Source organism: Manis pentadactyla, chromosome 3 (genome assembly GCF_030020395.1).
Source record: "Manis pentadactyla isolate mManPen7 chromosome 3, mManPen7.hap1, whole genome shotgun sequence".
Taxonomy (NCBI): Eukaryota; Metazoa; Chordata; class Mammalia; order Pholidota; family Manidae; genus Manis; species Manis pentadactyla.
The window spans coordinates 71,508,926-71,534,269 of NC_080021.1; the positions used below are offsets into that span (position 1 = coordinate 71,508,926).

At 38.4% G+C, this 25,344-nt stretch overlaps 1 protein-coding gene across 1 annotated transcript in view; it reads left to right on the forward strand.

Annotated features, from left to right (window-relative positions):
* The window catches only part of ARMC1 (armadillo repeat containing 1), a 67,763-nt gene extending 43,142 nt beyond the window's left edge, over window positions 1-24,621 (forward strand). Inside the window, exons 5-7 of the mRNA XM_036907501.2 lie at window positions 21,453-21,569; window positions 21,657-21,731; window positions 22,488-24,621. Of these exons, the coding sequence (XP_036763396.1) occupies window positions 21,453-21,569; window positions 21,657-21,731; window positions 22,488-22,679 (384 nt within the window). The 3' untranslated portion in view covers window positions 22,680-24,621. The remainder of the gene's footprint in view (window positions 1-21,452; window positions 21,570-21,656; window positions 21,732-22,487) is intronic.
* Window positions 24,622-25,344: the final 723 nt, after the last annotated feature.

Below are 25,344 nucleotides of genomic sequence, written 5' to 3' on the forward strand. Positions count from 1 at the left end.
AGCCATCCTTACTGGTGTGAGGTGATACCTCATTGTAGTTTTATTTTGCATTTCTCTGATAATTAGCGATGTGGAGCATCTTTTCATGTGTCTTTTGGCCATCTGTATTTCTTTTTTGGAGAACTGTCTGTTCAGTTCCTCTGCCCATTTTTTAATTGGATTATTTGTTTTTTGTTTGTTGAGGCGTGTGAGCTCCTTATATATTCTGGACGTCAAGCCTTTATCGGATGTGTCATTTTCAAATATATTCTCCCATACTGTAGGGTTCTTTTTGTTCTATTGATGGTGTCTTTTGCTGTACAGAAGCTTTTCAGTTTAATATCGTCCCATTTGTTCATTTTTGCTGTTGTTTTCCTTGCCCGGGGAGATATGTTCAAGAAGAGGTCACTCATGTTTATGTCTAAGAGGTTTTTGCCTATGTTTTCTTCCAAGGGTTTAATGGTTTCGTGACTTACATTCAGGTCTTTGATCCATTTTGAGTTTACTTTTGTATATGGGGTTAGACAATGGTCCAGTTTCATTCTCCTACATGTAGCTGTCCAGTTTTGCCAGCACCATCTGTTGAAGAGACTGTCATTTCGCCATTGTATGTCCATGGATCCTTTATCAAATATTAATTGACCATATATGTCTGGGTTAATGTCTGGATTGTCTAGTCTGTTCCATTGGTCTGTGGCTCTGTTCTTGTGCCAGTACCAAATTGTCTTGATTACTATGGCTTTATAGTAGAGCTTGAAGTTGGGGAGTGAGATCCCCCCTACTTTATTCTTCTTTCTCAGGATTGCTTTGGCTATGCGGGGTCTTTGGTGGTTCCATATGAATTTTTGAATTATTTGTTCCAGTTCATTGAAGAATGTTGCTGGTAGTTTCATAGGGATTGCATCAAATCTGTATATTGCTTTGGGCAGGATGGCCATTTTGACGATATTAATTCTTCCTAGCCATGAGCATGGGATGTGTTTCCATCTGTTAGTGTCCCCTTTAATTTCTCTTAAGAGTGACTTGTAGTTTTCAGAGTATAAGTCTTTCACTTCTTTGGTTAGGTTTATTCCTAGGTATTTTATTTTTTTTGATGCAATTGTGAATGGAGTTGTTTTCCTGATTTCTCTTTCTGTTGGTTCATTGTTAGTATATAGGAAAGCCACAGATTTCTGTGTGTTGATTTTGTATCCTGCAACTTTGCTGTATTCCGATATCAGTTCTAGCAGTTTTGGGGTGGAGTCTTCAGGGTTTTTTATGTACAGTATCATGTCATCTGCAAATAGTGACAGTTTAACTTCTTCTTTACCAATCTGGATTCCTTGTATTTCTTTGTTTTGTCTGATTGCTGTGGCTAGGACCTCCAGTACTATGTTAAATAACAGTGGAGAGAGTGGGCATCCCTGTCTAGTTCCGATCTCAGAGGAAATGCTTTCAGCTTCTCGCTGTTCAATATAATGTTGGCTGTGGGTTTATCATATATGGCCTTTATTATGTTGAGGTACTTGCCCTCTATTCCCATTTTGCTGAGAGTTTTTATCATGAATGGATGTTGAACTTTGTCAAATGCTTTTTCAGCATCTATGGAGATGATCATGTGGTTTTTGTCTTTCTTTTTGTTGATGTGGTGGATGATGTTGATGGACTTTCGAATGTTGTACCATCCTTGTATCCCTGGGATGAATCCCACTTGGTCATGGTGTATGATCCTTTTGATGTATTTTTGAATTCGGTTTGCTAATATTCTGTTGAGTATTTTTGCATCTATGTTCATCAGGGATATTGGTCTGTAGTTTTCTTTTTTGGTGGGGTCTTTGCCTGGTTTTGGTATTAGGGTGATGTTGACTTCATAGAATGAGTTTGGGAGTATTCCCTCCCTCCTCCTCTATTTTTTGGAAAACTTTAAGGAGAATGGGTATTATGTCTTCTCTGTATGTCTGATAAAATTCCGAGGTAAATCCATCTGGCCCGGGGGTTTTTTTCTCTGGTAGTTTTTTTATTACTGCTTCAGTTTCGTTGCTGGTTATTGGTCTGTTTAGATTTTCTGTTTCTTCCTGGGTCAATCTTGGAAGGTTGTATTTTTCTAGGAAGTTGTCCATTTCTCCTAGGTTTCCCAGCTTGTTAGCATATAGGTTTTCATAGTATTCTCTAATAATTCTTTGTATTTCTGTGGGGTCCGTCGTGATTTTTCCTTTCTCGTTTCTGATACTGTTGATTTGTGTTGACTCTCTTTTCTTCTTAATAAGTCTAGCTAGAGGCTTATCTATTTTGTTTATTTTCTCGAAGAACCAGCTCTTGGTTTCATTGATTTTTGCTATTGTTTTATTCTTCTCAATTTTATTTATTTCTTCTCTGATCTTTATTATGTCCCTCCTTCTGCTGACCTTAGGCCTCATCTGTTCTTCTTTTTCCAATTTCGATAATTGTGACATTAGACCATTCATTTGGGATTGCTCTTCCTTTTTTAAATATGCTTGGATTGCTATATACTTTCCTCTTAAGACTGCTTTTGCTGTGTCCCACAGAAGTTGGGGCTTAGTGTTGTTGTTGTCATTTGTTTCCATATATTGCTGGATCTCCATTTTGATTTGGTCATTGATCCATTGATTATTTAGGAGTATGTTGTTAAGCCTCCATGTGTTTGTGAGCCTTTTTGCTTTCTTTGTAGAATTTGTTTCTAGTTTTATACCTTTGTGGTCTGAAAAGTTGGTTGGTAGGATTTCAGTCTTTTGGAATTTTCTGAGGCTCTTTTTGTGGCCTAGTATGTGGTCTATTCTGGAGAATGTTCCTTGTGCACTTGAGAAGAATGTATATCCTGTTGCTTTTGGATGTAGAGTTCTATAGATGTCTATTAGGTCCATCTGCTCTACTGTGTTGTTCTGTGCTTCTGTGTCCTTACTTATTTTCTGCCCAGTGGATCTGTCCTTTGTGGTGAGTGGTGTGTTGAAGTCTCCTAGAATGAATGTATTGCAGTCTATATCCCCCTTTAGTTCTGTTAGTATTTGTTTCACATATGCTGGTGCTCCTGTGTTGGGTGCATATATATTTAGAATGGTTATATCCTCTTGTTTGACTGAGCCCTTTATCATTATGTAGTGTCCTTCTTTATCTCTTGTTTGTTTTGAAGTCTATTTTGTCTGATATTAGTACTGCAACCCCTGCTTTCTTCTCACTGTTGTTTGCTTGAAATATGTTTTTCCATCCCTTGACTTTTAGTCTGTACATGTCTTTGGGTTTGAGGTGAGTTTCTTGTAAGCAGCATATAGATGGGTCTTGCTTTTTTATCCATTCTGTTACTCTGTGTCTTTTGATTGGTGCATTCAATCCATTAACATTTAGGGTGACTATTGAAAGATATGTACTTATTGCCATTGCAGGCTTTAAATTCGTGGTTACCAAAGGTTCAAGGTTAGCCTCTTTAGTATCTTACTGCCTAACTTAGCTCCCTTATTGAGCTGTTATATACACTGTCTGGAGATTCCTTTCTTCTCTCCCTTCTTGTTCCTCCTCCTCGATTCTTCATATGTTGGGTGTTTTGTGCTGTGCTCTTTCTAGGAGTGCTCCCATCTAGAGCAGTCCCTGTAAGATGTTCTGTAGAGGTGGTTTGTGGAAAGCAAATTCCCTCAGCTTTTGCTTGTCTGGGAATTGTTTAATCCCACCATCATATTTGAATGATAGTCGTGCTGGATACAGTATCCTTGGTTCAAGGCCCTTCTGTTTCATTGTATTAAATATATCATGCCATTCTCTTCTGGCCTGTAGGGTTTCTGTTGAGAAATCTGATGTTAGCCTGATGGGTTTCCCTTTATAGGTGACCTTTTTCTCTCTAGCTGCCTTTAACACTCTTTCCTTGTCCTTGATCTTTGCCATTTTAATTATTATGTGTCTTGGTGTTGTCCTCCTTGGATCATTTCTGTTGGGGGTTCTGTGTATTTCTGTGGTCTGTTCAATTATTTCCTCCCCCATTTTGGGGAAGTTTTCAGCAATTATTTCTTCTAAGATACTTTCCATCTCTTTTCCTCTCTCTTCTTCTTCTGGGACCCCTATAATACGGATATTGTTCCTGTTGGATTGGTCACACAGTTTTCTTAATATTGTTTCATTCCTGGAGAGCCTTTTGTCTCTCTCTATGTCAGCTTCTATGCGTTCCTGTTCTCTGATTTCCATTCTATCAATGGCCTCTTGCATCCTATCCATTCTGCTTATAAACCCTTCCAGAGTTTGTTTCATTTCTGCGATCTCCTTTCTGGCATCTGTGATCTCCCTCCGGACTTCATCCCATTTCTCTTGCGTATTTCTCTGCATCTCTGTCAGCATGTTTATGATTCTTATTTTGAATTCTTTTTCAGGAAGACTGGTTAGGTCTGTCTCCTTCTCTGGTGTTGTGTCTGTGATCTTTGTCTGCCTGTAGCTTTGCCTTTTCATGGTGATAGGAATAGTCTGCAGAACTGGGACGAGTGACGGCTGGAAGGACTTCCTTTCTTGTTGGTTTGTGGCCCTCCTCTCCTGGGAGAACAGCGGCCTCTAGTGGCTTGTGCTGCGCAGCTGCGCGCAGACAGGGTTTCTGCTTCCTGCCCGGCTGCTATGGAGTTAATCTCCGCTGTTGCTGTGGGCGTGGCCTGGCTCGGTCAGCTACTCCAAAATGGTGGAGTCGCGTTGGAGCAGGAGCGGCTGGGAGGCTATTTATGTCCGTAAGGGGCCTCCCTGCTCCCTGCAGCCCAGGGGTTAGGGTGCCCAGAGATCCCCGGATTCCCTACCTCTTGATTAAGTGTCCCGCCCTGCCCCTTTAAGACTTCCAAAAAGCACCCGCCAAAACAAAACAACCACCACCAAAAAAAAAAAAAATTTTTTTTTAATTAAAAAAAAAAGGTGGTCGCTCGTTTTTCTTTATTCTCCGGTGCCAGCCTCAGGCCTCTGCTCAACGGTCTTACTTCCCTGTTTCCCTAGTATTGGGGTCCCTATCCCTTTAAGACTTCCAAAAAGCGCTCGCCAAAACAAAACAGCAAAAAAGCTAAAAAAAAAAAAAATGGTCGCGCACTTTTCTTATGTCCTCTGTCGCCCAGCCTCCAGTGCCTGCTCACTGTTGTTGCTGCCCTGTTTTCCTAGTATCGAGGGCCCTGCACTCTGGCCCGGATGGCGGGGGCTGGTTGTTCAGCAGTCCTGGGCTCCGTCTCCCTCCCGCTCTGCCTATTCTTCTCCCGCCGGGAGCTGGGGGGAGGGGCGCTCGGCTCCCGCGGGGCCGGGGCTTGTATCTTACCCCCTTCGCGAGGTGCTGGGTTCTCTCAGGTGCGGATGTGGTCTGGATATTGTCCTGTGTCCTCTGGTCTTTATTCTAGGAAGGGTTGTCTTTGTTATATTTTCATAGATATATATTGTTTTGGGAGTAGATTTCCGCTACTCTACTCACGCCGCCATCTTCCGCCCCTCCTATTTGAGTCTTTTATATCTCCTTAACATGCTTAAACTTTTCTTTGTTTACTTGAATATATGGAAACATGGTTAGAATAACTGTTTAATGTCCTTGTCTTGTAATTCAGTCATCAGTGTTATTTCTGAGTGTGTTTCTGTAGATTTATTTTTCTAATTATTGGTTGTATTTTCTTCCTTTGCATACCTGGTGAGTTTTGACTGAATGCCATACGTTGCAAATTTTACATTGTTGGGTACAGCATATATTTTATGCAAGGCCTTAATATCCTTGAGCTTTGTTTTGGATCAAAGTTAAGTCACTTGTAAACAGTTGGATCCTTTTTAAGGCTTGCTTTTAGCTCTGCTAGGCAGGGAGATAGCACCCTTTAACCTAGGGATAATTTTGTTACATTATTAAAAGGCAGTACTCTTCTGAGTACTCTGTCCACACCCAATATATATATCAAAGTGTTTTCCACTCTGACTGATGGGAACATGAAGCATGCCCAGCCTGGTTCTTTACCTGGCCTCAGATGGTTTCCTCACATGCATGCACTGGTCATCATTCAGCTGATGACCTGAGAACTCACCTATAAATCTTTATGCATGCTTTCACTGTTGTGGTTCTCTTCATGCTGCTCTGCCCTCTACTGTGCTCTGGCCTGTAAATTGTAGTTGCCTTGACTTCTCTGAATTTTCAGCTGTGTCCTCAAATTAGGGAGAGTCTGGGTCTGTCTGAGTTCCCCCTTGCTGAGTTGTAGCCTGGAAAATTTTTAGGGAATATGTTAGTGCACTTGTGGGACATATTTCATTTGTTTTTCTTCTCTCAGTGATGATTATTTTCCAGTGTCTGGAAACATTGTTTTATTAATTTTGTTTTGTTTATATATTTAGTTGTTTAAACCTGGAGGGTAAATCTGGTCTCTGTTACTCCATCTTGACTGGAATTGGAAGTCTCCCTGAAGTTATCTGGAATGCTGATAAATTACATAACTTTATCTATTTAGGGGTGGCAATGGTGACTTACAACTTATCTCTAACTCTGCCAGGTTGGTCACATCAGATTATCTGCAGCTTTTCCTTGTTGGGCTGTTGAGGTGCTTAGGCCTCAGGATTTAGGACTCAGTCAATGAAGGTGAGGGCAGGTGTTCATACGGATATTATCCATGACATTGCCAGATTAATAAACAGTCATCTTATTGACTCTGAGGCCACCACATCCTGTAAAGTTTCTAGAAAGCAAGTTCTGTTAAATGTAAATTGATTAAGTGAATAAAAATAATATAGTTCCTTTTAAGGTAGCACAATAATAAAACCCAACAAAGCACACTCAAAAAATATAGACCAATATATTGTAAGAATGTGATTGTTAAAATACAAAATAAAACATCAGCAAGTTGACTCTAGGACTACGGTAATGTTAGTTAACACTTTTTGGTGGCATAGCCTGGCACTTACTACACTGCAGGCACTATTTTAGGCACCAGAGATACAGTAGTGACCAAAATAAACAAAACATTTCATAAATCTTATGTTTGCCCTCATTAAGCTAATATAGTTGAATGAGGCAGACAATAAGGCCAGTTGTAGAAGTGGTAAGTAATATGGAGAAAAATAAAGGGGCTCCTAATAGGTAAGGCAGTTCAGAAAAACCTCCAGGAGCAACTGACATTTCAACAAAGATTTAGAAGGAGTGAGCCAGTGGGTATCTGTGGAAGAGTCCATTTCCCAAGAGAGGGAACCATAAGTGGTTAGGCTTGACACATCAGCTAAAATATACCTAAGAGTAATAAAAAGATACGTACCATCAGATATTAAAATGTACTATTAAAACTTCTGTAATTTTTTAAAACAATGTTGTCTTGACAAAAATAATTGAAAGAAAAAGTCCTGAAGCGAACCCTAGTATATATTAGAACTTACCGGATGATAAAGGAAGCATCAGACAACAGTGGGAAAGGACTAGCTTGTCCAAAAATTGATGCCAGACATGGACAGTTTTGTGGGGCTGGGAAGGAAAGGGGAGAGGGAATCTTACCAGATACTAAAATTCAAAGTGTACTAAAAAGTCAAATGTAAAAAATTAAACTACGAAATTAAAGAAACCTAAATGAATATTTACTGATCTCTTAAGGACTTTCTAAGACATAAAGGTGGTAGAAGAAATTACTTTAGGAAAGATCTCTGGTTTGACAATAAAGTTTTTGTTTTGTCCAATATATTCTTGTAGAAAAATATTTGTAATGAATAATTGACATCAGGTTAATGGTCTTAAAAAGTCAACAAAATAATATCTAATAGGAAGATAACCAAAGTGTCTGAAATTCCCTGAAGAGAGATAATTTCCAATAAGTATCAACTAACATTTATTATAATACAGTTATCTTTCTGATATGTTAATGCATTTCTTTCTCATAGCATTTATAATGTAGGTCTCTATAGCCCCAGTTTACAGATTAGGAGACTGAAACACACCAAATTTAAATAGCTTCCCAGGGTCACAGAATTACTAAGTCAAGGACATGGGATTTGAATCTAGGCAGTGTGTATCTAGCTTCAGACCCCTACTCTTAACCACTACTTTACACAGCTACACGTGGAAACATGTTTACTCTCATTAGTAATGAAAGCAGTGGACATTATTTAGTGTAAGTATCAGGGCTTTTAGAAATTTATTCCTGATTTTGGATCCTCACAGGCATTTTCCCCTTTCCCTTATTTCCTCAACTGCAAGTCAGGAGTCTTTAGAAACTGGAGAGAGACTACTCTCTATATTCCTTCAGCTGATACTCTTTTTTTTTTTTTTTTTTTTTTTTTTAAATAATTATTTTTTATTGAAGGGTAGTTGACGCACAGTATTACATTACATTAGTTTCAAGTGTACAACACAGTGGTAGAACATTTATATACATAATTCTAGGTTCCAGCTATCACCCTACCAAGCTGTTACAGTATCTTGACTATATTCCTTATGCTATACATTAAATCCCGGTTACTTATTTATTTTACAATTGGAAGTCTGTCCTTTTTTTTTTTTTTTTTTTTTTTTGTGAGGGCATCTCTCATATTTATTGATCAAATGGTTGTTAACGACAATAAAATTCTGTATAGGGGAGTCAATGCTCAATGCACAATCATTAATCCACCCCAAGCCTAATTTTCGTCAGTCTCCAATCCTCTGAGGCACAACAAACAAGTTCCTACATGTAGAACAAATTCCTACACAATAAATAAGTTACATAGTGAACAGTACAAGGGGAGTCATCACAGAAACTTTCGGTTTTGCTCATGCATTATGAACTATAAACAGTCAGTTCAAATATGAATACTCATTTGGTTTTTATACTTGATTTATATGTGGATACCACATTTCTCTCTTTATTATTATCATTTTTAATAAAATGCTGAAGTGGTAGGTGGTTACAAGATAAAGGTAGAAATCATAGTTTAGTGTTGTAAGAGAGCAAATGTAGATCATCAGGTGTGTGCCTGTAGACTATGTGCTAATCCAAGCTAGACCAGGGCAATAAGACATCCACGTATGCAGAAGATTTCTCTCAGAACAGGGGGGGTGAGGTTCTAAGCCTCACCTCTGTTGATCCCCAATTTCTCACCTGATGGCCCCCCTGCGACTGTGCCTGTCTTAGGTTGTTCCTCCCTTGAGGAATCTTACCCGTCTCTGGCTAACCAGTCATCTTCCGGGGCCATACAGGGAAATGTGAAGTTGGTAAGTGAGAGGGAAGCCTTATTGTTTGAAAAGGTTAGCTTTTTACTTCTTTGCATATTTATGCCCTGTGGCTTCTATGCCCAGCATTTGTCTTGAGGTATCTTTACCACTTGGAGGAGTTATGATACTCGGTAAATTTGATATGAGGCACGAATTCCATTTAAGGGTTGTAATTAGGAAGGAAGAAGAAAAGCTATAGAAGTAGCAGACGGAAGAAAACATGGGAAGATTGATTATTTCTTTGACATATCTTCTTGTAGAGTAACTTCAGCATATATAGGTTTTAAGCTACTACTTAAATTGCGCACACACATTAACATAATAGGAGTATAGTTACATAACCAAAGCATATCTGTAATTACCAGCCATCTCCAGTGAAACCAAGAAAACCATTAAGGCACCCTAGGCATTTGTGAAAACTTATCTATGATATGGTGGATATTGTCCAACTGAACTTGAACAGTCTGAGAGAAATCAGACAAATTAAAACAACCCATTCCTGGGGAATGTTCACATGCCATATGTTCTCTTAACAGTAAATAGTCTGTAGTTGTAAGACCTTGGAGCGCTACAATTTGCACCTCTCCAAATTCTTGGTTGAGTTCCAACAGTATAGATCCAGTCAAATTTGTTGTTCCACTGTATGCACAGGCCAGCTTAGATATCTCCTTCCTCATTCCCATGGCAAGTCCAGGAACTGGTGGGATGAGTGCATCCACAGCTGTAGCAGTGCGTGGATCTTTGTTGGGGTTTTTTGATGATCATCTTCTGGCATGAGTCTTCCAGAGAGTGCAGATGTTGGAAGTTCTTTTTCATATCGTATCTTAGTTCATTTTTGGGGTAGCCCAATTAGGCTTTGATCCTCTGTATAAACACAAACAGACTCTTTGCCTACACTTTTATATGCCCTTTATACCCTTGTGTAGAACTCGTTGGAGGTTACCACACAGGAACTGCCCAATTTTTTTTTTTTTGCTTTGTTTTTGGTATCACTAATCTACACTTACATGACGAATATTATGTTTACTAGGCTCTCCCCTATACCAGGTCTCCCCTATAAACCCCTTTACAGTCACTGTCCATCAGCATAGCAAAATGTTGTAGAATCACTACTTGCCTTCTCTGTGTTGTACAGCCCTCCCTTTTCTCCTACCCCCCATGCATGTTAATCTTAATACCCCCCTACTTCTCCCCCCCTTATCCCTCCCTACCCACCCATCCTCCCCAGTCCCTTTCCCTTTGGTACCTGTTAGTCCATTCTTGAGTTCTGTGATTCTGCTGCTGTTTTGTTCCTTCAGTTTTTCCTTTGTTCTTATATTCCACAGATAAGTGAAATCATTTGGTATTTCTCTTTCTCCGCTTGGCTTGTTTCACTGAGCATAATACCCTCCAGCTCCATCCATGTTGCTGCAAATGATTGGATTTGCCCTTTTCTTATGGCTGAGTAGTATTCCATTGTGTATATGTACCACATCTTCTTTATCCATTCATCTATTGATGGACATTTAGGTTGCTTCCAATTCTTGGCTATTGTAAATAGTGCTGCAATAAACATAGGGGTGCATCTATCTTTCTCAAACTTGATTGCTGCATTCTTAGGGTAAATTCCTAGGAGTGCAATTCCTGGGTCAAATGGTAAGTCTGTTTTGAGCATTTTGATGTACCTCCATACTGCTTTCCACAATGGTTGAACTAGTTTACATTCCCACCAGCAGTGTAGGAGGGTTCCCCTTTCTCCACAGCCTCGCCAACATTTGTTGTTGTTTGTCTTTTGGATGGCAGCCATCCTTACTGGTGTGAGGTGATACCTCATTGTAGTTTTAATTTGCATTTCTCTGATAATTAGCGATGTGGAGCATCTTTTCATGTGTCTGTTGGCCATCTGTATTTCTTTTTTGGAGAACTGTGTGTTCAGTTCCTCTGCCCATTTTTTAATTGGGTTATTTGTTTTTAGTTTGTTGAGGCGTGTGAGCTCCTTATATATTCTGGACGTCAAGCCTTTATCGGATGTGTCATTTTCAAATATATTCTCCCATACTGTAGGGATCCTTCTTGTTCTATTGATGGTGTCTTTTGCTGTACAGAAGCTTTTCAGCTTAATATAGTCCCACTTACTCATTTTTGCTGTTGTTTTCCTTGCCCGGGGAGATATGTTCAAGAAGAGGTCACTCATGTTTATGTCTAAGAGGTTTTCGCCTATGTTTTCTTCCAAGAGTTTAATGGTTTCATGGCTTACATTCAGGTCTTTGATCCATTTTGAGTTTACTTTTGTATATGGGGTTAGACAATGGTCCAGTTTCATTCTCCTACATGTAGCTGTCCAGTTTTGCCAGCACCACCTGTTGAAGAGACTGTCATTTCGCCATTGTATGTCCATGGCTCCTTTATCAAATATTAATTGACCATATATGTCTGGGTTAATGTCTGGATTCTCTAGTCTGTTCCATTGGTCTGTGGCTCTGCTCTTGTGCCAGTACCAAATTGCCTTGATTACTATGGCTTTATAGTAGAGCTTGAAGTTGGGGAGTGAGATCCCCCCTACTTTATTCTTCTTTCTCAGGATTGCTTTGGCTATTCGGGGTCTTTGGTGTTTCCATATGAATTTTTGAATTATTTGTTCCAGTTCATTGAAGAATGTTGCTGGTAGTTTCATAGGGATTGCATCAAATCTGTATATTGCTTTGGGCAGGATGGCCATTTTAACGATATTAATTCTTCCTAACCACGAGCATGGGATGAGTTTCCATCTGTTAGTGTCCCCTTTAATTTCTCTTAAGAGTGACTTGTAGTTTTCAGAGTATAAGTCTTTCACTTCTTTGGTTAGGTTTATTCCTAGGTATTTTATTTTTTTTGATGCAATTGTGAATGGAGCTGTTTTCCTGATTTCTCTTTCTGTTGGTTCGTTGTTAGTATATAGGAAAGCCACAGATTTCTGTGTGTTGATTTTGTATCCTGCAACTTTGCTGTATTCCGATATCAGTTCTAGTAGTTTTGGAGTGGAGTCTTTAGGGTTTTTTATGTACAGTATCATGTCATCTGCAAATAGTGACAGTTTAACTTCTTCTTTACCAATCTGGATTCCTTGTATTTCTTTATTTTGTCTAATTGCCGTGGCTAGGACCTCCAGTACTATGTTAAATAACAGTGGAGAGAGTGGGCATCCCTGTCTAGTTCCCGATCTCAGAGGAAATGCTTTCAGCTTCTCGCTGTTCAATATAATGTTGGCTGTGGGTTTATCATAGATGGCCTTTATTATGTTGAGGTACTTGCCCTCTATTCCCATTTTGCTGAGAGTTTTTAACATGAATGGATGTTGAACTTTGTCAAATGCTTTTTCAGCATCTATGGAGATGATCATGTGGTTTTTGTCTTTCTTTTTGTTGATGTGGTGGATGATGTTGATGGACTTTCGAATGTTGTACCATCCTTGCATCCCTGGGATGAATCCCACTTGGTCATGGTGTATGATCCTTTTGATGTATTTTTGAATTCGGTTTCCTAATATTTTGTTGAGTATTTTTGCATCTACGTTCATCAGGGATATTGGTCTGTAGTTTTCTTTTTTGGTGGGGTCTTTGCCTGGTTTTGGTATTAGGGTGATGTTAGCTTCATAGAATGAGTTTGGGAGTATCCCCTCCTCCTCTATTTTTTGGAAAACTTTAAGGAGAATGGGTATTATGTCTTCCCTGTATGTCTGATAAAATTCCGAGGTAAATCCATCTGGCCCGGGGGTTTTGTTCTTTGGTAGTTTTTTGATTACCGCTTCAATTTCGTTGCTGGTAATTGGTCTGTTTAGATTTTCTGTTTCTTCCTGGGTCAATCTTGGAAGGTTATATTTTTCTAGGAAGTTGTCCATTTCTCCTAGGTTTCCCAGCTTGTTAGCATATAGGTTTTCATAGTATTCTCCAATAATTCTTTGTATTTCTGTGGGGTCCGTCGTGATTTTTCCTTTCTCGTTTCTGATACTGTTGATTTGTGTTGACTCTCTTTTCTTCTTAATAAGTCTAGCTAGAGGCTTATCTATTTTGTTTATTTTCTCGAAGAACCAGCTCTTGGTTTCATTGATTTTTGCTATTGTTTTATTCTTCTCAATTTTATTTATTTCTTCTCTGATCTTTATTATGTCCCTCCTTCTGCTGACCTTAGGCCTCATCTGTTCTTCTTTTTCCAATTTCGATAATTGTGACATTAGACCATTCATTTGGGATTGCTCTTCCTTTTTTAAATATGCTTGGATTGCTATATACTTTCCTCTTAAGACTGCTTTTGCTGTGTCCCACAGAAGTTGGGGCTTAGTGTTGTTGTTGTCATTTGTTTCCATATATTGCTGGATCTCCATTTTGATTTGGTCATTGATCCATTGATTATTTAGGAGCGTGTTGTTAAGCCTCCATGTGTTCGTGAGCCTCTTTGCTTTCTTTTGTACAGTTTATTTCTAGTTTTATGCCTTTGTGGTCTGAAAAGTTGGTTGGTAGGATTTCAATCTTTTGGAATTTTCTGAGGCTCTTTTTGTGGCCTAGTATGTGGTCTATTCTGGAGAATGTTCCATGTGCACTTGAGAAGAATGTATATCCCGCTGCTTTTGGATGTAGAGTTCTATAGATGTCTATTAGGTCCATCTGCTCTACTGTGTTGTTCAGTGCTTCCGTGTCCTTACTTATTTTCTGCCCAGTGGATCTATCCTTTGGGGTGAGTGGTGTGTTGAAGTCTCCTAGAATGAATGCATTGCAGTCTATATCCCCCTTTAGTTCTGTTAGTATTTGTTTCACATATGCTGGTGCTCCTGTGTTGGGTGCATATATATTTAGAATGGTTATATCCTCTTGTTTGACTGAGCCCTTTATCATTATGTAGTGTCCTTCTTTATCTCTTGTTACTTTCTTTGTTTTGAAGTCTATTTTGTCTGATATTAGTACTGCAACCCCTGCTTTCTTCTCACTGTTGTTTGCTTGAAATATGTTTTTCCATCCCTTGACTTTTAGTCTGTACATGTCTTTGGGTTTGAGGTGAGTTTCTTGTAAGCAGCATATAGATGGGTCTTGCTTTTTTATCCATTCTGTTACTCTGTGTCTTTTGATTGGTGCATTCAACCCATTAACATTTAGGGTGACTATTGAAAGATATGTACTTATTGCCATTGCAGGCTTTAAATTCGTGGTTACCAAAGGTTCAAGGTTAGCCTCTTTAGTATCTTACTGCCTAACTTAGCTCGCTTATTGAGCTGTTATATACACTATCTGGAGATTCTTTTCTTCTCTCCCTTCTTGTTCCTCCTCCTCGATTCTTCATATGTTGGGTGTTTTGTGCTGTGCTCTTTCTAGGAGTGCTCCCATCTAGAGCAGTCCCTGTAAGATGTTCTGTAGAGGTGGTTTGTGGAAAGCAAATTCCCTCAGCTTTTGTTTGTCTGGGAATTGTTTAATCCCACCATCATATTTGAATGATAGTCGTGCTGGATACAGTATCCTTGGTTCAAGGCCCTTCTGTTTCATTGTATTAAATATATCATGCCATTCTCTTCTGGCCTGTAGGGTTTCTGTTGAGAAATCTGATGTTAGCCTGATGGGTTTCCCTTTATAGGTGACCTTTTTCTCTCTAGCTGCCTTTAACACTCTTTCCTTGTCCTTGATCTTTGCCATTTTAATTATTATGTGTCTTGGTGTTGCCCTTCTTGGATCCTTTCTGTTGGGGGTTCTGTGTATTTCCGTGGTCTGTTCGATTACTTCCTCCCCCTGTGTGGGGAATTTTTCAGCAATTATTTCTTCTAAGATACTTTCCATCTCTTTTCCTCTCTCTTCTTCTTCTGGGACCCCTATAATACGGATATTGTTCCTTTTGGATTGGTCACACAGTTCTCTTAATATTGTTTCATTCCTGGAGATCCTTTTGTCTCTCTCTATGTCAGCTTCTATGCGTTCCTGTTCTCTGATTTCAATTCCATCAATGGCCTCTTGCATTCTATCCATTCTGCTTATAAACCCTTCCAGAGTTTGTTTCATTTCTGCGATCTCCTTTCTGGCATCTGTGATCTCCTTCTGGACTTCATCCCATTTCTCTTGCGTATTTCTCTGCATCTCTGTCAGCATGTTTATGATTCTTATTTTGAATTCTTTTTCAGGGAGACTGGTTAGGTCTGTCTCCTTCTCTGGTGTTGTCTCTGTGATCTTTGTCTGCCTGTAGCTTTGCCTTTTCATGGTGATAGGAATAGTCTGCAGAACTGGGACGAGTGACGGCTGGAAGGACTTCCTTTCTTGTTGGTTTGTGGCCCTCCTCTCCTGGGAGAACAGCGGCCTCTAGTGGCTTGTGCTGTGCAGCTGCGCGCAGACAGGGTTTCTGCTTCCTGCCCGGCTGCTATGGAGTTAATCTCCGCTGTTGCTATGGGCGTGGCCTGGCTCGGGCAGCTACTCCAAAATGGTGGAGTCGCGTTGGAGCAGGAGCGGCTGGGAGGCTATTTATCTCCGTAAGGGGCCTCCCTGCTCCCTGCAGCCCAGGGGTTAGGGTGCCCAGAGATCCCGGATTCCCTACGTCTGGATTAAGTGACCCGCCCTGCCCCTTTAAGACTTCCAAAAAGCACCCGCCAAAACAAAACAACGCCCACCAAAAAAAAAAGAAAAAAAATTTTTTTTAATTTAAAAAAAAAAAAAGTTTTTAATTAAAAAAAAAAAAAAAAAGGTGGTCGTTCGTTTTTCTTTATTCTCCGGTGCCAGCCTCAGGCCTCTGCTCACCGGTCTTTCTGCCCTGTTTCCCTTGTATTGGGGTCCCTATCCCTTTAAGACTTCCAAAAAGTGCTCGCCAAAACAAAACAGCAAAAAAGCAAAAAAAAATGGTCGCGCGCTTTTCTTATGCCCTCTGTCACCCAGCCTCCAGTGCCCGCTCACTGTTCTTGCTGCCCTGTTTTCCTAGTATCGAGCGCCCTGCACTCTGGCCCGGATGGCTGGGGCTGGGTGCTCGGCAGTCCTGGGCTCCGTTCTCCCTCCCGCTCTGCCTGCTCTTCTCCCGCCGGGAGCTGGGGGGAGGGGCGCTCGGCTCCCGCGGGGCCGGGGCTTGTATCTTACCCCCTTCGCGAGGCGCTGGGTTCTCTCAGGTGCGGATGTGGTCTGGATATTGTCCTGTGTCCTCTGGTCTTTATTCTAGGAAGGGTTGTCTTTGTTATATTTTCATAGATATATGTTGTTTTGGGAGGAGATTTCCGCTGCTCTACTCACGCCGCCATCTTCTGCCCCTCTTCTGATACTCTTTTAATACACATACCTACACTCTTTTTCCTCCTATCCATTGCCAGTCAGTTAACCTTGACCCCTTTACCTCCTTGCCCAGTTCCTTGATTTCATCTGCTTATGATTCTCTCAACCTAATCTTTTAATTGAAGTATACTTGACATACAGTCCTTTATTGGTTTCAAGTATACAACACAATGGTTCAGTAGTTACCCATATTATAAAATCCTCAACCTGTGCTAGTGTAGTTACTATCTGTCAACTTAGGAAGATGTTACAGAATCATTAGCTATATTGTCCGTGCTGTACCACCTTCCCTGTGACCAGCTTATATTATAATTGAGAATTTTTGTGCCCCTTTATCCCTCTCACCCTCCCCCCCCACACTCCCAACTGCTCTCCCATTGTAATCACCAGTCACTTCTCAGTGTCTTCTGAGTCTACTGCTGTTTCATTCATTTTGTTTTGTTTTTATATTCCACAAATAAGTGAAATCATGGTATTTATCTTTTTCCACCTGGCATATTTCACTTAGCATAATGCCCTCTAGATCCATCCATGTTGTCACAAAATGGTGTCACATTTTTCTTTTTTATTTCCATGATGTCACAGATTTATTTTTTATGGCTGAATAGTATTCCATGGTGTATAGGTACCACATCTTCTTTATCTGTTCATCTATTGATGGACACTTTGGTTACTTCCTTATCTTGGCTATTTTAGATAATGCAGCAATAAACAGGGAATTTTGTGTGTTTTTTTTTGGATAAATTCCTGGAAGTAGTATTACTGGGTCATAGAGTATTTCTATTTTTAGTTTCTGAGGAACACCCATACTGCTTTCCACAGTGGCTGCACCAACTGACATTCAACCAACAGTGTAGGAAGGCTCCCTTTTCTCCACATCCTTACCAACACTTGTTATTTCTTGTCTTTTGGATAGTGGCCATTCTGACTGTTGTGAGAGGATGTCTCATTGTGGTTTTAATTTGTATTTCAGCAATGTTGAGCATCTTTTCATGTGCCTGTTGGCCATCTGTATTTCTTCTTTGGAAAAATGTCTGTTCAGGTCCTTCCCCCATTTTTCGATTGGGTTATTTGTTTTTTTTTTGGTGTTGAGTTGTATGAGTTCTTTATGTATTTTGGATATTAAATAAACCCTTATTGGCTAAGTCTTTTATAAACATATTCTCCCATATTATAGGATGCCTTTTTGTTCTGCTGATGGTGCCCTTTGCTGTACAGAAACTTTATAGCTTGACATAGTCCCACTTGTTCATTTTTATTTTGTTTCCTTTATCCTGGGAGATATATCCAGAAAAAAGTTGCTCATACTTACGTTCAGGAGATTTTTGCCTTTGTTTTCTTCTAAGAGTTTTATGGTTTCATGTCTTATATTAAGGTCTTTAAAAATCCATTTTGCGTTGACTTGTGTATGGAGTTAAACAGTAATCCAGTTTCATTCTCTTTCATGTAGCTGTCCAGTTTTCCCAACACCAGTTATTGAAGAGACTGGCTTTTTCCCATTGTGTATTCATGGCTCCTTTATTGTATATTGAACCATGTATGTATGGATTTATATCTGGGCTCTCTGTTCTATTGATCTATAGGTCTGTTCTTTTGCCAGTATGATACTGTTTGGATTACTGTATCTTTGTAGTGAGTTTGAAGTCAGGAAGCATAATACCCCCATCTTTGTTCTTCTTTCTCAGGATTGCTTTGGCTATTTGGGGACTTTTGTGGTTCCATATGAATTTTGGGATTATTTGTTCTAGTTCATTGAAAAATGCTGTTGGTATTTTGATAGGGATTGCTTTGAATCTGTAAATTGCTTTAGGCAGGATGGCCATTTTGATAATATTAATTCTTCCTACCCATGAGCATGGGATGTATTTCCATTTATTGGTGTCATCTTTAATTTCTCTCATGAGTGTCTTTTAGTTTTCAGGGTATAGGTCTTTCACCTCCTTGGTTAGGTTTATTCCTAGGTATTTTATTCTTTTGATGCAATTGTAAATGGAGTTGTTTTCCTGATTTCTCTTTCTGCTAGTTTATTGTTGTATATAGGAATGCAACAGGTTTCTGTGTATTAATTTTGTATCCTGCAACTTTGCTAAATTCAGTTATTCTAATAGTTTTTTGGTGGATTCTTTAGGGTTTTCTATGTATAATATGTCATCTGCAAATAGTGACAGTCTTTAACTTCTTCCTTACCAATCTGGATGCCTTTTATCTCTTTGTGTTGTCTGATTGGCATGGCTATGACCTCCAGTACTATGTTGAATAAAAGCATGAGAGTGGGCATCCTTGTCTTGTTCCCGATCTTAAAGGAAAAGCTTTCAGCTTCTCACTGTTAAGCATGATGTTGGCTGTGGGTTTATCATATATGGCCTTTATTATGTTGAGGTACTTGCCCTCTATACTCAAGAGTTTTTAATCATGAATGGATGTTGAATTTTGTCAAATGATTTTTCACCATCTATTGAGATGACCATATAGCTTTTGAATAGTTTTTTTGAGGATTTTTGCATCTGTGCTCAACAGGGATATTGGCCTATGGTTTTCTTTTTTTGGGTGTCTTGTCTGATTTTGGTGTTGGAGTGATGCTGGCCTCATAGAATGAATTTGGAAGTATTCCCTCTTCTGCTTTTTGGAATACTTTAAGAAGGATGGGTATTAGCTCTTCTTTAAATATTTGGTAGAATTCAGCTGTGAAGCTCTTTGGTCCTGGCATTTGTTTGTTGGGAGTTTTTTGATTACCAATTCAATTTCATTGCTGTTAATTGGTCTTTTCAGATTTTCTGTTTCTTTCTTGGTCAGTCTTGGAAGGTTGCATTTTTCTAAGAATTTGTCCATTTCTTCTAAGTTGCCCAATTTATTCACATATAGTTTTTCATAGAATTCTCTAATAATTCTTTGTATTTATATGGTATTTGTTGTGTCTATTCCTTTTTGTTTCTGATTTTGTTTATTTGTGTACTCTTTTTTCTTGGTAAGTCTGGCTAGGGGTTGTCTAGTTTGTATTTCTTCTCAAAGAATCAGCTCTTGGTTTCATTTTTTTTTCTATTGTCTTATTTTTCTCTATTTTTACTTATTTCTGCTCTGATCTTTATTATGCCCCTCCTCCTACTAACTTTGAGTTTCATTTGTTATTGTTTTTCTACTTTCTTTGTTGTCTCTTGACCAAATCTTGGCCATAATTCCAGTTAAGAGCTTATTCATCATTCTTGGTTTCTTGATTCTGTTTGCTCTGTTGAATACCGTAGGTTTACTTGGAAATAGTCCATCCCAGAGATCAAATCTTGGAATTGAATTTTCCACATCCTCACCACATCCCAAGTTTTGCCTGTTTCAAATGTGTTAATTTATGTCAAAATAAAGGTGAATTGACTTCTTGAACATGGTTCACTGTCACATATAGTTGGAATTTACTGACAGTTTTGATAAGCCAAGCAAGTTGCTTAACTTTATTCATTTTTCTTTCCTCACATTTGAAATAAGGAATCAGATTAGACAAGTAGTATCCTAAATTTCATATTGCTTGTGCTGTGCACACTTCACTTCTAAGTTTATGTGGTGTTGAATATGTGAAAGAGATAAACATGGACCTCTTTGGCACCAAACCTTACAAGGGGCTTTATAGAACCAAGGACTCTGCATAGCTGAGTCCAGAAACAGTGCAGTAGATGAGCCCCCATGGGTCTGTGTGCTGCCTCACTACTGTGTCCTGCATCCTTGCCTGAGTAGTGTTGAAATGCAGAAGTGGAAAAGTGGAGATAGGGAGATAACTTATCTCCTCTAAATAGGGAGATAACCAATGGTGCGATTTGTTTGAAGGATGTAGGAATAAGTGTGAAGACTGAATTCATTCAATAGAAGAAAAGAATAAAATGGTAATGTAAAAGCAGTGATATTAAGGTGTGATCCAGAAACTTGAGGTCAATTGCAGATTCCTGTCCCTTCAGAAATACTAAATCAGAACCTAGTCTCAGTGCAGCCACTGAGAATTTAGAAATGGTGATTTGATGGGTGTGCTGAAGGTGGAGGGAGGGATGAGGAGAAACTAGTCACTTTTTAATCCATTTTGCTTTGGATCTTGTATAGTGGGTATGTCTGATAGCAAAAGAAAATAGTCCTATTGGAGATAAATGTCTCTGCTTATACATAGTAATGAAGGCTGAAGTGATGAGAATAGTCTACTGAAGGATGAAGTAGAAAAAAAGAACATCACTTAGTTTTAGGCACTGAACCTCAGAGACAAGATGAGACAGAGATGAAGTAATCAGTGGTGTTAAGTAGAAGACCAGGATGGTGTATTATTAGGAGTTAAAGAAACATTGAAGAGTATATGTTATAGTGTGTTGCCAGGAAAATGACAACTAAAAAGAGGATATTGAAAACCTTTGGGATTGCAGTGGTAACTATTGGGAATGCTATAATGTAGGATGCAGTGATATTTATTAATACCAAGCACTTAAAATAGAGACTCTAACACTGAATACTCACTTATTCTAACCTCAGTCTATTAAAATTTATCCCAAGAGATTTTTAAGCTAGAGCAGGGGTAACCAAAGCTTTTCTTTAAAGGACTAGGTAGTAAATATTTTAGGCTTTGCAGGCTATGTGGTCTTTTTTATAACTATTAACTCTGCTGTAGCATGAAACTAGCTCAGACAGTCTGTAAGCAAATGGGTGCAGCTGTATTCCCATAAAACTTTATTTACAAACACAGCTGGTAGATTATTGTTTGCCCATCCTTGAGCTTTACCTCTGCTTTTCAGTATTTTTTTCTGTATTTTTCTTCCATTCTATTTACTTTAAGATTTAAATTAACATTGGCTAACTTTTTTCTGATTAAGATTATTAAAATTAAGTATCAGTAATGGAGCTTGGAAAAATGAAGCAGAATTACTCTTCTATTTGATCTTATAAAATTTAATAAACTCAGTTAAACACCACCCTCTCCATGCCCTCAAATATGAGATGGTAGAACTGAAATAGGGCTTTGGGCTCTCCCACCCCTCCCCCACCCAAATATAATGACTAGTTCAGTGTGATTTGAGTTCATTTGTTCCCTTTTGTTATTTTGTCAATGTTAATAACAGTCTGCTTTACCTTTTCAGTCTCGGAGAAATCTCTGTGAAGAGGCTCTGTTAAAAATTAAAGGTGTAATTAGCTTTACGTTTCAAATGGCTGTTCAAAGATGTGTGGTGCGGATTCGTTCCGATTTGAAAGCAGAGGTTAGTACTTTAAATGGCTGACTATGTTGTTGAGGTCATAGGTAAACAAATCAGTGTTCAAAATTATTCCTTTTTATCCTGGCCTAGGCTTTGGCATCAGCAATAGCATCGACCAAGGTCATGAAAGCTCAGCAAGTTGTGAAAAGCGAAAGTGGAGAAGAGGTAAAAGCCTTCGTTAGTTTTCTTTGTGCCTAACTCTGACTCTTGATTATTCTTTATGACTAACAGATTGCTAGTGTTTCTAGACTATTAGTTGTCAAATATATAGGAATCTGATTGGGTTAGAATATCTTAATATTTCTTGTTTTACAGTTAACTCTTAGAAATGCAGAGAGATCTGTGGATTTCAGTCTGTTCTTTGTCTCAGTGGAGCCATCTTGCTGATTTTATATGGAAATAAAGGATATGTGGTTTCCTTGTACTAGTTTTTAAATACTTTCTTTCTAACCTTATTTAGTTTTGCCAATCCAAAATGTATTCAGTCCCATTATTGGGCAAGTAACTATAATGAGAATCTTTACCTCTTGGAACTCTTACCACTAGTTTGTGATAGGGAAGATGAATCTATATACCTTCAGCTCATTAGCTCATCTGTGTTCCCATAGAAGTGGAACTTCAGGAGCCCGCACTAGTGAGATACTTGGCTTTCATTGTCTTTAGATGGAGGTTGCACATTTATTCCTGGATCCTCAGGAGAAGTCTGAGTTTTCATGTGTACTTCTGCCTTCCTGTGTTTATGCTGGGCTCAGCACTAGGGCCTCCCTTTGTGTAAAGAGGAAATTTTTAAGGAATATAGCCTCTGAGAGAATAAATATGGTGATGAAAATAAGGAGGAAAGCTGACCTTTAACTTTGGACATATATCTCTTGTCAATTTAGGTTGGTTTTGTAATAACTTGTAACATGTTCTGTGTATCAGATGCTGGTCCCATTCCAGGACACACCTGTGGAAGTTGAACAGAACACAGAACTACCTGATTACCTGCCTGAGGATGAGAGCCCCACAAAGGAGCAGGACAAAGCAGTGTCCCGTGTTGGCTCACACCCAGAGGGTGGAGCTAGCTGGCTAAGCACAGCTGCAAACTTTTTATCCAGATCGTTTTACTGGTGACTTCAGTTTGGGTCCAAGGACTGTGTGCACCAGCAAGGGGCCAGTTTTCCATTGTGGTGTGAACTGTCAAGTGCAATTTGCAATAAGTTATCAAAAGGTTTAAGATTACATGATTGTGTATGCTGCATTTTACATTTTATTGGACATTTTACCCCATGACAGAGGCTACAAGTGGAGTTGCTTTGTTTTGGCTTTGTTTTCTTTTGTTTAATTGCCTCACTTTGTAAAAAATGTGGGTCCGTTGTTAAACCAAATATATATATGTGCAGCTTTACGTTTTATTTTACACGAAGCACATGATTAGGAAAACTTGTTTTCTCCTCAAGCCTCAGGACCTATCTGAAGAGAAGTGTTTTTTTTTTAGCGCAAGTTGTGCATGAATTACTGAATATTTTCCTCTGCTTCTCTTCATGAAAGGTACTTGACTCTGGTACTCTTCACTGAAAGTTGAAAACATTTCTCATCATCCCCCTTTTGTGCCTTTTTAATTTTGCCAACCATGTTTATAGAAAGGACATTACTAATGACACTTTGTGAATTAAAATATATTCATTTGAATGTAGCAGTCCCCTAAAAATACAACTCTGCAAAAACTTTTCAATCTTATTTGTTATAATTTTAATAAGATGCACGCAAAGCCAATCAAGAAGATGGAAGCATATATATAGCTAAGTGCTATTGGAGACTATTTGAATGTGACCAAGTGGTTCCAATTGACTGCTGTTCAGTTTGGTTTGTATTAGCTCTTGAGAGTTACATCTACCATAATACTGGGAGCAACTGAAAATGGTCTTTAGGGCTTACTTTGTGATTATACACCATCCTCTGCTAGGAAAATAATAGAAGTGAAGAACTGACAACCTTGAAAAAAGAAAACAAAAATCGAATGCCTATAATGCCGTAGTGCCATTTGGTAGAGTCTAAAATTAAAACATGAAATGCTTGGCAGATGCCTTTTGGATAGGTGTTTCTTTGTATTGCCTTTTGTGAATTTATTATGAACATGTAGTTGTATTGAATGAAAAAAGACTCAAACTGTAGCTTATAAAAAAATAAAGCCAGCATTGGTCTACTTAGTTTTGTTTCTCATGTCCAGCCAGAAAAAAAGAACTTCAGTGAAGGTAAGATAAATAAATGTAAATATATATACATATATATATTTTTTGGTAGATAAGAGCTAATTACATATATGTAATGCTTTATTAAAGTTCTGAAATATTTGACAACTAAAATATTCATTTTGGAAATCCAACTAAATCCATTTAAATTTTAATGCTAATATGACTAAAAAATAATAGGAAGAAATTGAAATTCTTTTTCATCAGCATGTAGAGCTACTATTTTACTACTTGGAGAATGTGAAGTGAAAATTGGACCTTGGAGGGTTTTCTTGCATTTTCATTGTTTCTCTTTTAGAGAAAATTAAAAGCATCCAGTGTCACTGGAGAAAAATTATTGTAAAATACTTCACCAGTGAAAATCTTGAGTTCACGAACATTGTGACTTTCTGGAGGGAGGAGTATTGAGGGTATGGAGAATGATATTTTACACGTGTCTGGGCTCAGATTCGTGACACGCACAATTGAAAATACCAGCTTTTAGGCATGTATTGCTTTGAATGCATACTACTACTTGCTGCCAGAACCAGATGTGTTGGAAAAAGAAAGCAAAAGCACCTTTTTATAGCCATTAAAACAAAGTTTACTGTTCTGTTTTAACAAGTTTGTTTTTTTATTGTGCATTGCCGCACATCTGCTTACTTAGAAAACTATATCCCTTTGGTGGTAATGGATCAGTACAAGTAGGTATTACAGCTTGTCATTGTGTGTTCTAATGCTAAGTGTTCTTTTATTCCAGGTCTTATAGATCATTTAAGGCAACTGTAACAATATTTTTTGAAATATACTGTAAAATAATAAAAGGTAACATAATTTAAATTGAATGGCTATTGCATTTTTGTTGTATCAGTATTATCGGTTACCCAGCTAATTCCCGTGCATCTCCATTTATGTCCTTCCCAGCACCACAACTGCCTATACTGCGTTTGGATCTGCTGCCCTTATATGTGTGCTCATTGTAATATTCATTATATTAGGTTGAAATTATGCTTTCCAATGTCTTTCACCTCTTTGAGAACCAAGAGATTCTATAGCTGGACTTAACTAGCAGTAAGTGCTCAGATGCTGAAGAAAAATTTTTAAAACAATAAACAAGAAGTTCTTTTTTTAGTCAGTAAAAAGTAAATGGAAGACATGAACTAACTTGTTGGGCAAATAGGAAAACTGTCAGGTTGTATTTTGGCAGGGGTGGGGGAATGTTTGTTTCTAATTTATTGATTAATATTTAGCAAATTTCTTCATTTATTTTTGTTACTTGCTTTTTTTTTTTTAAGTGGGAGAGGGGCATAATACTTGTTCCATTGAATGAAATTAAATGTAATTGATAATATCCTGATTCTTATAGAATTGTTATGTAAGAATTATATATGTACACATACAGTAGTCATTTTGATTTCCTATTTTATAATTTACTAGCTATATAATCTTAGTTAATTTTATCTCTAAGGTTTTCTTCATTAGTAAAATGGAGATAATTCCTCTATGAGGTCATTTTTAGAATCCAGTGAGATCATCATGAGCAATTTGAAAACTAAAAACTCGCAAGT